We start from the raw sequence: 16,848 nt of genomic DNA, 5'->3' as shown, positions 1-16,848 counted from the left end.
TTGATGAAAAAATCCAATGAAGCGAAAAATATTTAACTCTCCATTCTACGTTTCAAATCTAACAGTTTCATCCCATTCACTTTTGCAACAGCTTTCTTGTCCTGACATTTCTGGAAATATCACACCTTGTTTGAAATTGGCTATGGCTGAGAGTTCTCTTGAGCGGTTGATGTGAGGGACCTTTGGGGTGATTTCTCTTGTCATGTGTAACTCACTAGTTTCATTGTGTCATTTATCTTGTAGCGGTTTTTAGGTGATATTAACAATACATTTATCTTACAGTTACTAATTTATTAAACATAACCATGGAAAAGATAGTGTGCACACTTACAAAGTTCTATAGGGTACTATATGCGGAAAAATGTCCGGAATGGTTGTCGAGAGTCCTATCGCTAGGCGAAGTAAAAGAATAGTGGTCGTAGCCAGGGAAAACCTTCCTCAGGTTTTTCCTGGTCACGAGTGTTGTCCTGATCGCCTACACACCCCACCTCCAGTGAAGAGGTCAGTCCTCAAAACGAACTGGCATGCAAGTTCTGCATCCGCTGCGAGTCCGTCGAGTGGTGTCATCCGGTGTTGCTGCTGGTATGGTGGGTGCCATTTTGTCTTCAGCACTAGTCAAGTTGGTCTGTAGGTAGGCGGGTTTAAGCCTGTCGACTGTTACTCTCTTCGTAGTGCCTTTAACAAGTATGTCAAAATATTTCTCGCTCTTCTTTCCACCAGGAAGGGTCCTTCATACGGAAGTTGTAGAGGTGGTCGTACAAGGTCAGACCTGATAAATACGTGAGAACATACACGCAATTAATTCATTTTATCGCACCATGGTATACCGGGTTGGTGGGTTTGTATTGTCGAATCTTTTCTTGGAGATCTTTGACAAACCGACAACGGTCTTGTGGGGCAGATTGGTTGAAAAATTCTCCAGGTAGACGTAGTGGAGTTCCATAAACTATCTCTGCGGCTGATGATTGCAAGTCTTCTCACACGGCGGAGCGTAGTCCCAACATTACCAAAAGGGAGAGCTTCAATCCACGATTTATCATTGAGAAGATGGCATGTGAGTGCAGATTTGAGTACCCGGCGCCTCCACCGATTGCCCAAATACACATTCAGTCGAATTTCTAGGATTTCAGGTATCAGCCATTACCAGCAAAGGTAGCAGTCATTAGAGACTTTCCACAGCCTACTACAGTACGGAAATTACAAAGATTCTTGGGCATGGTAAACTTTAACCACAGATTCATACAGAATGCCGCCTCCATCCAGCTCCCTTTGCTAGATGCTATTTCGGGACGCTTTGCAAATAGTGACAAAACTATCGAATGGATACCTGATTTTAGCATTTCAAAAACTAAAAGAAACCCTGGCTCAGGAGGTGCTTTTGGTGCAACCATCCCCAGACACTTTCTGGCCCGTTCATACCGACGCCTCTGATGCCATTTGTTTTTTGCTACTAACCATCGCAATTCTAAAAACCATAATTATAAAAAATACATAAAAATATGGATGGCACATATTATACAATGTGTACAAGCACTGCAGAACACCTGTAGCTAAGTAATAACACAATTAGCTACTCTGTTTATGTGTAGTGCGTGAAGCAGCTTTTTTCTATATACCAAACTCAGAAAACTATAGTATTATTGGTAAATTTCTGACCAAATTATGTATACAAAATACCACAAACATTCAGATTATTTCAATTAATTCTTTTTATCTAAGGTCTGATTGATACGAAAAAGTTGGTGTCACGAGTGGGATTTGAACCCAAGACCTTTGGCTTTCTCAACCAAGACCTTAGATAAAAAGAATAATTAATTTAAATAATTAATATGGTCAATTATGACCATTAAACATATATGGATTAATTCATATTATTAAAACTTGTTAATTTATTATATAGATGAATAAGTTTATGGTTTTGCTTTCAGGAATCATTCTTCGTCAAAATGGTCAATCGTTTTTATATTTAATACTTCTTTTCATCAATCCAACAGTTCCTGTGCCAACAGTCAAGTCTATGTTTGGTAATTACAAGTTTAATTTTATTTTTCAATACATATTAAGTAATCTCATTTTCTTTTTTTATTTTGTTTTGCTACAGGCTGGACTGGATTCTATCAAAAATTTGTTTTGTGTGTAACAATTATAAATATGTTGAGTTCATTTGCATTTCAGTTAGTGTTAATTAGTAATCCACCTTATGGTCACCTTGTTGAACCACCATGTAAGTGCTGTGACTATATGGCTAGATTTGACTGTTTTAAAACAAAACTTTGAATTTTTCAGGTAGTTCAATAGAACGATATTTAAGATATGCAGGTTTAGTCCGTTTAGACAAATTAGACTTTCTGACTTTAACATGTATCCTATCACCAGACATTATAATATTAGCAACGACCCTAATAGTTCACGCTTCCTGTAAATCCTTAAATCCTTGGTTGTTTGAAGAACAACTTTTACCAATATCAGAACCTCACAGTTCTGAACCAGACCAAGCTGCTAAATTAAGAACAATCCATCGTGTTGTATCAATAGGTAAGTTTTTTAATATATATATATTTTTTTAAAACATTTGATAAAGGTATTAATAGTAATAGATTTTTTCTAGGAAAATACATGTGCCTTATGGTCCTATGTTTTGCTGGAATTATACGTCCATGCGTCTTCAATGCGGTTTATTTCATATCATTCCTTGTTATAATGACATTATGGGGATACAACAAACATTTGGGAAAAACGTTCGCTTATTTTTGCAGATGTCTTGTTATATTTATAGCTGGTCACTTATGTCTACTGTTTCTATATCAAATGCAATGGGCTCAAGAACTTCTTCCGAGTGACTCCAGTATACCAAGGTACACAAGAAGCTGTTATTAAATCATTAAAAAAATAGTTATATTGAGAAATATTACATGTTTATATAACATATAATTTTATTTTTTTAGATATCTAGGTCTAATTTCTCTTGTAAAAAAATATTGCTCCGACCCAAGAGTGTATAATCTCGTCTGGCAAGATTGGGATTTCTTTGCTAATCCTTTTATTTTGGTCATTCTTTACTACATTTTATATTATGAAGCTAACTTAATAATCAACAATCCAGTAAGTATTGTAAAGGGAATTGTTTAATTAAAAAAAGTTGATTGTACAATTGATTCAATATTTTATAACAGTTTTACTAAATTTTATCAATTTCTAAAGTATTAAAATGGCTCTAATAACTATGCTGCTGATGGTCATGATGGAATGTTACACTTTTTAAATTTATATTTATATTTTAACAACTGACGATATTAAAAATAGATTTTAGATGAATAATACAAATTGACAGTTTATTTTTTTTTGTAACCACTATTCGTTAATGTAAAACGTTCTAATGTAAAACATTTTACTTATTGAAAATTACTTGTACAATTGACAATGAGGCTAGTTAATATAAGGATGATAAGATAATTGATTAATGAATTAAATTAATTATTTATTATTAATTATTATAAATTAATTAAAATTAAGCACTTTTGGTGGCTTGTTTGAAACTTAATCATAATAACAACTATGCATAGCCATATCACTAATTTAATTCACAGTTTTAATAATTTTATTAGCACATTACTTTTTTTAATTGTATTATTTTTAATTTATTGTTATTGCATAGTGGGGATGGATTAAAGCACAGATCATAATTTTCGTCATTTTCTACCTAATAAAACAACTTACGTGTTTGTAACTTCTACTTTACTAATTAAAATACATATAACAAACTTTTGGCAGGAGATTAACATCAATTTTAAGCTTTTGCATGTACGTTTTATGAGGGTCATAAAGTAAAGAGATGTATTGTTAATTAATATTAGTCAACATAAATTTATTTTCATTAAAATTTATTAATTAATTAATATTTATCAGATGATAAAAGTAAAACTTAGATTTTCCATTGGGCTTCCAGGATGACAATTTGAAAGAGGCGGGCATGACACGACAGCTCAGTACCCGACTCTCTCAAAAAGGAAAACTCCTTCGTAACCAAACAAACCGTTGGCGTTCAGCCACTCGTAAAGTCAGGGTAACCAACCCAAAAAATTCTTGCACAGTTAGGAAATACATTATGTTAAAAAAACACCCATTTTTTGTAACAGTTATGTACAGTTGATGTAAATAATTGTTAAATAACGAGACGCTGAAAAGCCAAAGAAAAGATAAATAAATTACTCTGCTGTAATATACAGGCTACGATATTTATGCATGTGGTAAACTTGCATGTGCATTAAAAATCATAGTGTGGTTTACCAAAATTGAAAAACATTGACTTTCAAAAAAATTTGTTGGCTGGATGCTAAGCGTTTTGTTTTCTTCTTATGTTCTGTTCTAGGACCCTTCTACATCTTTGGACGAAGCATCTGCACCAATGGCGTTAACTGAAACAACGCCTGTAGGTGACTTTTTTGCCAAATTAACTTTCTGGTCATTTTCAGTTCAATTGATATATAAGAATATAAATACATGTATTTACTTTCCAGTTATAATTAATCTGGAAATTTATTTGAAATTTTATTCGTTCACTTATTAAATTATGAATTTGTTTTAAAAGCTACAGATTTATTCTTACGACTGTTTCTTCTTGAGAACTGTTCATTTTTTGTAATTATAATATTGTCAAATTAAAAATAAATTAATATTCATTATAAAAATATAAATTTGTAGGAAATACAATACAAGAATATGATTAATAAATAAATAAAAAGAAAATCTAATATTTTCAAATAATAGTAGGGGAGATAGTTCTCAAAAATTACTAGATTTTAGTCAAATTTTAATACATTTTTATAATTTTTTAAAAATAATTACTGATTAATATTCAATATTCATATGATAATCAAATGTTGACTGTTGAATTTTTATTATATGCTTTTATTGCGGTGGGTCTTTCTATGTTATAATAATAGTATATAATGTAAAATTATTATTGTAGTACTTTAGATCATTTCTTTTAAATGAATGCAATTGTAAATCAAGGATGTTCAATTTGCTAAAACATTATTTAATCTATTTTAGGTGATTGGATTTATTAACCCAGCTATTCACTTCATATAGAACATTAAATTTAATATTATTAAATAATTTTACTTAATTAAAACGTACATATGTATAATTGTCATGAAATGCAATGTACTGTTGATGAATAATTTCTTTTAAATGCAATACATTTTCAATTATATTACTTTATTATATTGATTTAATTGAAGTACTGTTAAGAAAGTAATGCTGTTTTATTCAATTTAGTTGACTTCAAAAGAAGTATATTGGATACCCTGTTTGAACCCAGTTAAGAATATCATTCATAAAAAAATTTATGGCACAGCATATTTTTATTTATTTATTTATTTGTTTTTGTTTGTTTATAAATACAACGCTTTTGATGTTGATTATCTTGATAGTTTGTTAATTTCTTTCAATTTATGCATGGTTTCTCTGTTGACACTGTTGCTTTATCTTGTAATTGCTTTTCTTTTCTAATCGAACACAAATTTGCTTTTGATGTTAGCTTTTCTTTTAGCTTATTCTAGCTTTTCTTTATATGTAAACATAAATGTACATAGATAAAAAGTATATCAGCTATCCCTTTATTTTATTTGATATAACATTGTTTTTGTTATTTTACATAGTTGATCAGAGGGAGGGAGTCAGTATTAAGAAAACACGGTAGAAAAGGAGTGATCGACACGTTGGGAAATGTTACAATAACCGAAGTCCCTGAGCCTTCTGAAGAAAAAATGCAGGATGAAGGTAACAAGATTAAATGTATACCAATTTTATTTTCATTTTTTTAATTTTTTTATTTATTTTTTATTTTTTTAATTTATATTACTGTTTTCTACTTAATTTTGCCTCATTTTTCCTTTCAATTTTATTTTATTTTCTAGACCCCATTTTAACAAAACCATTTACATAATCATTACAGAAAAGTTACACAAAGGAGCCGGAGAAATCATCGAACTGAAACAGTTTCGGAAAGCTCGTCTTAAGAAAAGAAAAAAAGGTGCCTCTTGTTAGAAAAAATTGCGAATATTATAGTACAAGATGTTTTTTATAAGAATACTTTTAATCATAGCTTTGTTGTTTTAAATATTGAAACTGAGCCTAGCTTAAAGAATTCTTATTGCATAATAATTAATTGCCCATTCTCTAGCTCAATTTAGCTTTGGTGTGCCATAAGTGAAAGATGAATATTTATTTTTAAAATGTAATGATAAAATCTATCCACTAACAGGGGTATTATTAACAATGTACATTTCACTCTTTTTACTTGTTCTATTAAAATACTTTCCTGGTTAACTAAATACTTCCTGGTAAATTTATTTTAAATTCTTTTTATTACCTTACTACTACACAAATACAATTAAGATTAAGATTAGAGTAGGGTTGGCCTCTTTACGATCTACGGACTGTAACCAGTATTGATCTTTTGTACATCGCCATTGTCGTCTAGAGCTCCCCAGCTTAAGACTTTTTACCAGATCCCCAAAGCTTCCTTCAGGCTTGGGCTTTTCCTCTCCCAGGAATAGAAATGCCAGCCTATATAAGCCTCCACACATACAGAGGATATGTTCCCCTGTCTCTTTTTCTTCTTAGTTATCTGCACGGGCTTGTTTCTGCCACTCCAAGTCTTTACATATGCCACCTCCCGAGTCTGTAGTGTCCAGTTAGTAGTAGAACTATTATTTTTAGTCTTAACATGTCCTAGATTCTACCATTTAGTTACGGTCTCTTCTTGATTCAACAAGATGGGCCCTACTCTGAACCCTCTTTATTAGGAACAGAGCCCCAGAGATCTTGTTCGAACCTGAACACAAATCGATCAGGTGCCTTTTTATAATAAAATTTAATTCAAGTTTTAAAACTTTATTAATTACACAAGAAAATTAACAATTAAAATAAATTTCCTTTTTAAATTTTAAAACAAACAATTAAAACTTTTGAATTTAGATAAACAGTAATTTCATGCAAACTGTTTGCCAGACCATTTAGAACAAGGGTGGACTAACTATTTACAGTCAATCCGCTGTGAGCTGAAGCACTCTTTTTTTTAGTGATTCCAACACTTTTTAAACTTTTCAGAATCTCACACTTCTTCCTGTCTCTTATCTACACGGAATGGACTTCACTTCTAGACTGACTGTTTCTGCCCTAATCGTGGAGTTCCTCTTTTATTTTCACTCTATGACTAATCATGAGATCTAAATCATAACATTTTAACCATGTTTTGCTGTTATTTTCTGCGATGGTCCTTTGATTAACTTTTTTTGCATGCCTACGTCCTGTGCTACATTCCCGTTGAATGGAGGGCTTATTTTTAATCCATCGTCTGATTGCCTGATGGATCCATGTTTTTGGCAAGTTGTTATGCCACAAAAGGGTTCAGGGCCATAGGTGTTCTCATCAAACTTTCCTTGGCCTCTTCTTTGTCCCTCTGCCCTGTTTGCCCAGGCACCCAGGGGTAATTTTGTTGTTTTCACCAATGTCTGACAATGCCCGAACGCAATCCTTAACAACTTTGGACTTAACTATCAATACGGTAATTGTCCTCAGGGCTCTCCAAATAGATGGCTATTCTTCCGTTAACGATACCTAGCCTTTTATACTCCTTGGCACAGTGTTCACTAGCCTCAATCTCCACGCGAAAGACAGCATAATGTTGCTATGATGTCCTTGGATTAGTTCTGTAAATAGTAGCTCTTGACCCATACTCAGTGTTGGGAGTCATCTATATACCAGAACCCAGCATTAACTGGGATCCCTTACTCCCAGACTGCTCTTCCAGGTATTTTTATTTGAAATTTTTTGCCAAATTTGAATTTAGGGGTCACAGCATCAAAAGACATCCCCTTTTGAACCATGTCTGCCTGAAGTCTCATTGCACCACTGATGCTCATTTGTGACTATGAGTATAGTAACAATACAAATTACATGATAAAGTAAATTTTAGTTTAGAAAAATATTAAAAATCTGCTAACAAATTTTCTCCTACATCGAACAGTATCACTATCATAAATAAATTTCTACATTCATTTTGATAAAAATCTATTATTTTATGGTCTTATATTATTATTATTATAACCGACCTTTATTACTACTGTATTATAGAATTAATATAAAAAAAAAAGTTGAAATTACAACTTTCACACTTCAGGACCTTTACTAACAAAAAATACTAAAACCCTACTAACACATTTTCTTCTACCTTGTACAGTAGCACTATCATAAATACATTTCTATTTTTATTTTATAAACTTCATAGTATTTTTATTATTATAACCAACCTTTATTACTACTGTATTATAGTTTTATCCTTGTAGAAATAATTATTGACTAAATTGTATATTCATAATATTAGTTCTAACAAAATTAATTGGCAGAAAAATTTACAGTAATGTTTATTAAATAATTAATTATTAAAATTGTAGTTTGATCATTCTGATCTGTCTATTTGAGCTGGTTTTATCAGTCCGATGGGTTCAGCATTTCACTATGTTCCAACCATACAATTGTGACAAACAAAACAAGCAAGAACAGTCAGTCAGGGCTCAAAATCGATGATCATGACACATTTCTAAACCCAATATTTCATAATTATAATGCCCACAACAAGTAGCTTGAATATTTGGAAGTGCAATAATAAAAATGATCATGAATTTTTTTTTAAATTTTGAATGACACTAGCTTTATATCTAGTGGAAATGCTAAAAAAGTCTCGTTTATATTTTTTATATATTCTTTTGTTTCAATAGTTTATGGTAGTTTCCAAACATGCTGTTAGTTTTTATAAAGCAAAATACTTTTTTTGCCAGTATGCAGAATGATTTTTTTATACTTTAATTATCAATTATATAAACATTTTATCATATCATTTTTTCATCAGTTTTTAAATAATTTTAATAACATTTAATTCCATGTTTAGATACTGTGAGCATATGCGAGGCTATTTTAAATGTGATTTTGTCTGCTCTTCAACTCATCGCCAAGTCTTCCTACCTCGCTGCAAACATTAGCATGATGGTACGAGACACGATCATGTATCTAGATTATAATTGCAATGCTTAAAAACAAACTTTTCCAGGCATGGAGTATTACTTACCACAGTTGGCTCACTTTTATCCTCCTATTATGGGCAAGCATACTGTGGCTTGTGCCAAACCAGCGTAAAGCAATGTACAAGTCGTCTCCATTTTTAGTCCTGTACGCTTTAGGCTTGCTAATAGCTCAATATATTTACGGTATGAATTTGACTGAAAGTGAACTACCTCAAACCGTCAGTGGACTTAATCTAAAACAGATTGGCTTTGAAAAAGTTGCTCATTATCCAATCAAACCGTTAACAATTAAGGTATGACTTTTAGGTTTTTTAAACAATCAGATTAACAGTTATAATTTTTTTAAATTTAGATACTGTACACTCTTTTGTTCTGGATCACTTTAAGACAACACAACCAACAAAAATGGGAAGCAAGAAACAAAACAGCTATGGCTGATATTGCATCTCCATTTCATCTTGGTCTCGGACCAGCAGGTGCTTTTTAACTTTCACTTTTCCATTGTTTTCATATTAAAAAACAATTTTTTTTCTTGTATTATGTACTTACATCTAATTATTATAAATAGACATTAATATTTTTACTGAATTCATTGTGTTTGAAAATAACATTTAATATGTTACTTACTTATGTATAAGATATTTATTTGCTTAAATTAATAACAAATTTGTTTTTCTAATATTTAGTTAATGTTTATCTGAAACTACAATAAAAATATAAGTGAGCTGGCATGGTGATACATAATTGAGTTGAATGCACGCTGTACCCAGTTTCAGAAGGCACAATATAATAAAACTTACTCAATGAAATTTCCTTCTATGGTCTTTTGGGCTGAACTTTGGATTTGATCCTTACTGATCGTCTTGATCTGCCTAACCTCACTGGGTTGGTCTGTCAGATGCAAAATGCTTCTACAGAAATCCAGTGAGGATAGGTAGACCAAAATAGTAAGAATCAAATCCCAAAGCTTATTCCATCCCAAACTTTATTTAAACATTTTAATTAAATAATTTGCTTTTAATATTTTTTTTGTATTCTCTTATATAAATCATTTACTCTTTGGCTGTCAAATTTTATAGTTGTGTCATGCCCAAGTTTTGAATTCTTCAGTCTTTATATTTCATCCAGTTACAATTGTTTAGCAATGCCGTCTGGAGCAACTTCCAAAACGAGTGCCTTTGTTGATAAATTTGGATCAATTTGTCGAGGGATCTTAACAAAGTTTTGGATTTGGGTCGTCGCTTGTATACTTTTTGCCATCGGCATCGCTGGAGAAAGAATAACAATAATACGAATCGTTTATATGTCAATGGCATTGCTGTTCATCCTTACATTCCAGGTATGATTTCAAAATCTTTTAAAAGTTTTTTACCCAATTTTTATTTTATTTTATTAATTTTTTTAGCTCAACTGGAGCATGTGGAGAAATATGATGTACAGCTTCTGGCTCGTGCTTATCATCTACTCGATGATCATCTTAGTCGTAACTTACACATATCAATTTGACAACTTCGACAAATATTGGGAAGAATATCTTAAGGTGCCTGTTCGGCTGTAAGTTTTTTTTATTTCTATTATTTTTCTAATTACCTCGGTTCTATTTAAATTGTATCGAATTTCAGCCAAAAGGATATAGGATTGGAAAGATTCGATACAAAAGAACTGTTTGTGAAACTTCTCACTCCAACTTTATTCGTCATTATAACTGTGCTCCAAGTTCATTATTTTCATAATGATTTTTTAGAAATATCAGATATAAAAAGCAGGTGAAGTTATTTTGACTAACTTCTGATGTTATTTAAGTGATTATTAATATGTAATTATTTGAATCAATTAAAATTTAAAATTTTGTCATAAACATTTGTGTATAATTAAATATTTATATCTTTATTAGAGGGACTAGCATAGGCCGCAAACCTTCTGGTGGTCCTTTTGACATAGTGCCTCTGCGTCAAGATGGCGATAAAAGGAAAACCATGCTCAAACCTAGTAAACTATCATAGTTTTTTTGTTTTTTCAAGAACATTTTTGAAATATCTAACATGATTTCAGGTTTCTTAAGAAGATGCAGCAAAATTGTCAACTTTATATGGTTATTTTTGGAATTGCATCTTTTAAAGCTGGTCTTGATTTCAATCATGCTTCTTGCTGCTAATGACGTGAGTTTTTTAATATTTTAAACTTCAAAGATTTTTCTCTTCGCCAATACAAATCTGGTCTTTTTTTCTACATATATTTAGGTATGTGCAGTGCATTTGTCATTAGTAATATTAATAGTAATAGGAGTACTCCTCAACACGTCGATGCAGATTATGATCACTCATATTTGTTCATCGATTGTCTCTGCACTTATTATTTTGAAAATGGTTTATCAGATAAACTATATAAGTCATTCAGAATGGGATGTTCATTGTGACGAGGTATTTTATTTATTATTCACTATGTCAATTACTGATAATAATTTGAAATTTTGTATAATTAAACAATAAATAGTAAACTTTTAACAAGTAAAAATAAATAAAAGTATTAATTTCATGGAGATTATAAAGATATAGTTAATAATCTATCTATGCAATTTTTTAAGGTGAATACAACAAGAAATTCGGCAGAGTGGGTAGGATTTAGAAAAGCTGCAAAGGGTGAAACTTTACCCTTTCTTCTTAAAGGATATATCGGTAAAATGTCAACTGGCTTTAACATAGTGCGAATCGAAATGTCTATTTGTTTTGTTTCTATTCCAGGTGTGCTTATAATAATAACAGTCCATGCTGTCGTTCTGCGAAGGCAAAAATTCCACAGGCATTTACAAGGGAGACAGCTTTTCCGACCGTTGGTCATGTTCCCGAAAATTACCCATTCGGACGTTGACAAAGACGTGCCACACTTTATTAAATATATGATGAATTATGGTTTCTACCGGTTTGGTGTTGAGGTAGATGCATATAAACAGAATTTAATCAATTTTAACTATATGATTTTCTTCTTATTATTTATTTATTTTGTTTTAGCTTTCACTCATTTCGATCGTAACTTTAATTGGTGTAAGAATGGATTTCTACGCTGTACTTTACAGTCTTATTTTATGTTTCCTCATCACACCAAATAGAAAGAAACTTTCAAAACTTTGGCCTTTTTTGACATTGTTTATTGTTGTAACAATACCGTTGCAATATTCTTTAGCAGTAGGGGTGCCTCCTGTATTCTGTATAGGTAAGATCTTTTTATACTGATTACTTATTTATATAAACTCAAATTTGCATACACACAGACAAGTTGAGCACACTTGTCGCCGTCCACCACTAATTACGGGTTTTGTAATTTACAGTAAATATTATCTGTCCAGCCACCGAGGTTGGGCTCTCAACAGCTAGTTCATTTCAGCCCCAACACAATCACTCTACAGATCAAACCCTTTCACACATTTCTTAAATACATTATTTTGCATTTACATACCATTCACTCAATTACGGTGGTGGAGTACTCGTTATTCCTCCTTTACACATATTACGATAACTAACCTAATTGACGGTCCATGGGGTACTCAATATTCCACCATTTGCCCTCTCACACTACACATTCCCCACCAATAAATACATTCACTATTAACATTCATTAGGGGTCACAAGATTAATACTGTATTCAATAAAACGATCCTGTTTCTTCCAAGAATCAAAACATGGACCCAGATACTCATTGTCGTGCTTAATTTTCATATCGGGTGGCATTTCTACACTCTCTCTATATGAAGCCAAGGAATTGCACCCTTCATTAAGGTGATTGAGCAACCTTTCTCTATCTGCTGGGCACAAATGCAGGTTTTGGCCAAAAATTAAGTGTAAAAATTGTGTGTCTAACCCCACACGGCCTATTCTTCTATATCGATATATTTATACATTCATTACTTTATTACATTTTATTGTTGTATACATATTATTAACTATTATGTTTTTCTTAGAATATCCATGGAACCAATCTGATACATTACAAAGGATGAAAGAATGGATGTTTTTTCCTGACCACGATGACCCTCCAGAAGCCTATAAACTTATCTGTATGTATTTCTACGAAAATAACTCAATTATGTCTACAATTTGTGTTTTTATTTTTTATTTTTTTTAATAGGTGATTTCTTGGTTTTGATGTTTGTGAGCAGGCAAGCGTTAGTTTTCAATATTGAAAAACGTCATAGACATGATACTTATATTGGAGGAAGTAACAAGCCTGTTCTTCATGCATTCGACGAGAAGGATTTTGTAAACCCTGTACCTGATTTCTTCTCTGTCACAAAGTAAATAAGATTTTGTGTTTAAAAACAAATATATCCTACATGCTTTCAATGATTAAATAATTTGTAAAAACAATTTCCAGATCAGTATTAGACGTTTTAAAACGGATTCTGTTTGCTGCTTCTTTCTGGATTTGTTTGGCCCTTGTTTTTCTGGCAGGAACAAACCGAGTCAACATATTTTCTCTAGGCTATCTCATAGGGGCTTTCATATTCTTATGGCAAGGAAATGACCTGTATTTAAGACCAATTAAGACAATTTTGGTGTGGTAAGTTGTTTAATTTAAAAAAAATAATAATAAAATAAAATAAATACCTAATTGTGTTTCTTTTTAGGTGGAACTCTTTATTAGCCTACAATGTAGGGATAATATTTGCCAAGGCTCTTTTCCAAATTATAGGTTGTATTTTTATAACGACCATGAAGACACAAGCTTGCTGGATGATACAACTGTTTGGTATAGCTTGCATTCAGAAATTTGAGTCAGGAGGAGGAGGGATATTGCCATCTACAAGTAAAATTTAAACATTTGCTTAGACAATATTACAAATAGCGATAATTTAAAATTGAAATGTTTAGCCTTTGAACCGACTGAATGTGTGGTACCGCGGACGGAGGTCGGTCTGGCATGGGACGGGTGTTGTTTTGCCATGTTGCTGCTTCAGCGTCGCCTTTTCTCGAGTCATTATTTTATGAGGATGATAGACGAGGCTAAAGCTATGGCGATACTCGCATCTCGGTAATGTCTTTGGTCTTGTTCAAGGCGAAGCAATTTTGAATTTAAATTTTCATAGAGGTGCGGAACTAATAGAAGATCTAAGCAACAAGCAAGTCGAGTTCCAGAGGGAATCGGAGAAACAATTGTTGGAGAAGATCAAGGGTAAAATGGACCGAATTAAAGCGTCGCAAAAGAAACTCCATGGCCCTAATTATCAAGAACCGGAAAATCATCACAAAGGTATGTCTTATATTTTTTGCACTATTTTTCACACGTGATAAGATTGTTTTCTCTGAAATAAAGTAGATTCTAACTAAATTTGTCTTTCAGAATAGAAGAAGTTCATTTTTTCAAATAATTTTTACTTGTGTAAATGAAATTTTATTTGAATTTTACATTTAATTAATTACTATAGATTAGTCATAAGTAAAAAAGATTTGAACGATAATAAATATTGATAGCATAAATTAACACGGTTACAAAAGAAATATATGTATTAAATTTAGAAAACAATCAAAATAAACATAGAAATGACAGTTCTAAAAAATGAAGACAAAATATCTTTAAAAAATTTAATTCCAGATTCTACAAAAGTTTCTTTTAAAAATTAGGCCAGCATCATTTTTTGTGGTGGTGTATCTTAATAAATTCTAATACATATACAGATTATTTATGCTTGGGGGGGGGGTAAGATGTTTTATACGAATATAATTTCTGCCAAGTTTTTTGGTAACAAAAGCTTCAATTAAATCAGATGCCCCCAAATTTTGCTATTTTGTTTTATTGAAGCTATTTATTTTTAACAAATTGAAAGCATGAAGGATGAAATTGGACCTTTTTGGTCTTGAAATTGGACAACCAAAAAATTTGATATTGGAGAGAAGTTAACTAATCTTTATTGCTTACTGTATGGGGACAAAAAGAAAATATATTATCCATTTTACATAGTAAAGGAAAGAAAATATTTTCCCTTGATGCTTTCTCGGAAGTATTATTTGCCAAATATTGTGTAAATAGAGGAAACTGCACCGTTGGCGAGGGATTCAACTCCTAGCATTTCATCCCCGACATCACCCCAGGGTTTTCACACTCCTGTCGAGGAAGAAGTACCACGGATGCCCGGGCTTCTCCAGGCTCCGTCACCGACCTCTGCCATCCTTAGCCGGAGCCTAGAATGTTATTTAGAGCCCCAAAGGATGTCGTTTGGCTCTCCTCCTGCGTCCGAGCTTCACCGAGCCCCTTCGTTAGATGATTCGTTTCCTGTGTTTTCTCCCCCTCCTTATGGTATGGTGGTCGGCCACGGGGGCAGTTTCAGGCCGAAGCGGGGCTCCAGTTTCATCGGGACGCCCTGGCTCCACACTCCCAGACAGTCGATCAACTCAAATGTCTCACCAAAATCACACCACACGTGTACTGTAACAAACCAGAAAAAAATCAATAAACCCACTTGCTTCGCTTCGGCACACATTTATTGTCTGCCTATTGATTTCAAACTATTAATGTGATAATTAGCAAAAATTATTTCAGCAAAATGACACTGATTTTTCCTTGTTTGACAGTTAAATAAATTATCTAACAATAAGATTATTAATTCTAGGATCTAATTATCACATTATTTTCTGTATAATACATTACAGCCAAAAAAAATTCTGTAAATAACATCTAAGCATTTAATATAAGTTTAGTTTATTGCATAAACAATGCATATTAGAATTAATTATATGCTTATTTTTTCAATTGTTTTATTAAATTACATTATTATTATTTTTTTTTTTACTTCTCAAAGGAATAGCCTACATTTTTCTAAATAAATATATTTACTTATAATTAAAACTCAAATTATAAAGTAAATTCTTTGTATTGTATAGTGTTTGATGACAAGGACGAGGATTGGTTTAAAAATTATTATCATCACGACAACTGTAATGGTAAAGTAAAGTCAAAATTCAGATCATACAAAGGGGGAAATAATTAAGCTAATAACGATGTAAATAGCCATAATTGCACAATGTGTGTCAGGCACAATTAGAACTAGAAAATAATCAAATAGAAACAATTTCAATATACAAAAGAGACAAATGCTCAACATGATCTTTGAAATATTGAAATAAGCTCTATTTATATAAATAGTTAAAACAATTGTAATATAAAAATGTCAATTGAATTGTTATAATTCAATGCATGCAGTGTGGCTTTCACTTTGTATGTAATAATAATATGGGAGATTTATGGGCCAGCAAACAACTGATGTCATTGCCGACCCTCTGCATTTTTTTTTTTAAACTATTTGAGCGCCTTGATCTGGCCTTTCTCTGATAGATGTAACAATTTTAGGAATTGTAAATAACTGAGTCCATCCAATATTTTATGGTCTCAGTTGTCTTTTATTGCCCAACTAATAAAAAAAATAAAATAAATCCATTATATTTAGAGGTATATTGACCAAATTACTTCTTTCAATTAATTAATCTTTTTACATAAAGTTTTGGTTGAAATGAAGAAAGCCAAAGGTCGTGGGTTTGAATCACGCTCGTGACACTAACTTTTTCATTTCAACAAGACCTTATGTAAAAAGATTAATTAATAAAAATGAAGTAGTAATAACTCTATGAATTTTTTAAATTTATTTTGAAGAAGGGCAACACATGATGGTTCAAACAATTTTAGTTATGCTTTTTTATTCTTATTTGTATTTATTTATTTTTTAAATTGCATCTAGGCAGTTTCTTTCGACAGTCTGGATTGTATGTCTGGT

At 31.8% G+C, this 16,848-nt stretch overlaps 1 protein-coding gene across 17 annotated transcripts in view; it reads left to right on the top strand.

The window, feature by feature from the left end:
- The window catches only part of LOC106665630 (piezo-type mechanosensitive ion channel component), an 83,732-nt gene that overhangs the window by 49,582 nt on the left and 17,302 nt on the right, over window positions 1-16,848 (top strand). For 8 of the 17 annotated variants that reach the window (XM_024227190.1, XM_024227199.1, XM_024227198.1 and 5 more), the window contains exons 3-31: window positions 1,929-2,024; window positions 2,102-2,224; window positions 2,287-2,535; window positions 2,609-2,855; window positions 2,946-3,102; window positions 3,947-4,063; window positions 4,370-4,429; window positions 5,281-5,322; window positions 5,664-5,784; window positions 5,960-6,037; window positions 8,957-9,054; window positions 9,116-9,382; window positions 9,442-9,565; window positions 10,232-10,428; window positions 10,495-10,643; window positions 10,712-10,855; window positions 10,984-11,078; window positions 11,142-11,248; window positions 11,330-11,509; window positions 11,674-11,764; window positions 11,831-12,021; window positions 12,098-12,299; window positions 13,045-13,140; window positions 13,212-13,377; window positions 13,458-13,643; window positions 13,711-13,889; window positions 13,955-14,114; window positions 14,170-14,333; window positions 15,962-16,021. In XM_024227190.1, coding sequence (XP_024082958.1) covers window positions 1,929-2,024; window positions 2,102-2,224; window positions 2,287-2,535; window positions 2,609-2,855; window positions 2,946-3,102; window positions 3,947-4,063; window positions 4,370-4,429; window positions 5,281-5,322; window positions 5,664-5,784; window positions 5,960-6,037; window positions 8,957-9,054; window positions 9,116-9,382; window positions 9,442-9,565; window positions 10,232-10,428; window positions 10,495-10,643; window positions 10,712-10,855; window positions 10,984-11,078; window positions 11,142-11,248; window positions 11,330-11,509; window positions 11,674-11,764; window positions 11,831-12,021; window positions 12,098-12,299; window positions 13,045-13,140; window positions 13,212-13,377; window positions 13,458-13,643; window positions 13,711-13,889; window positions 13,955-14,114; window positions 14,170-14,333; window positions 15,962-16,021 — 4,146 coding nt within the window. The remainder of the gene's footprint in view (window positions 1-1,928; window positions 2,025-2,101; window positions 2,225-2,286; window positions 2,536-2,608; window positions 2,856-2,945; window positions 3,103-3,946; window positions 4,064-4,369; window positions 4,430-5,280; window positions 5,323-5,663; window positions 5,785-5,959; window positions 6,038-8,956; window positions 9,055-9,115; window positions 9,383-9,441; window positions 9,566-10,231; window positions 10,429-10,494; window positions 10,644-10,711; window positions 10,856-10,983; window positions 11,079-11,141; window positions 11,249-11,329; window positions 11,510-11,673; window positions 11,765-11,830; window positions 12,022-12,097; window positions 12,300-13,044; window positions 13,141-13,211; window positions 13,378-13,457; window positions 13,644-13,710; window positions 13,890-13,954; window positions 14,115-14,169; window positions 14,334-15,961; window positions 16,022-16,848) is intronic. The other 9 variants (XM_024227200.1, XM_024227192.1, XM_024227197.1 and 6 more) reach the window with 8 other exon arrangements.

Source organism: Cimex lectularius, unplaced genomic scaffold, assembly GCF_000648675.2.
Source record: "Cimex lectularius strain Harlan isolate CLEC.00 unplaced genomic scaffold, Clec_2.1 scaffold83, whole genome shotgun sequence".
Lineage (NCBI taxonomy): Eukaryota > Metazoa > Arthropoda > Insecta > Hemiptera > Cimicidae > Cimex > Cimex lectularius.
The sequence above is the reverse complement of the archived record's forward strand: the minus strand, read 5'-3'. Positions and strand labels throughout refer to the sequence as shown.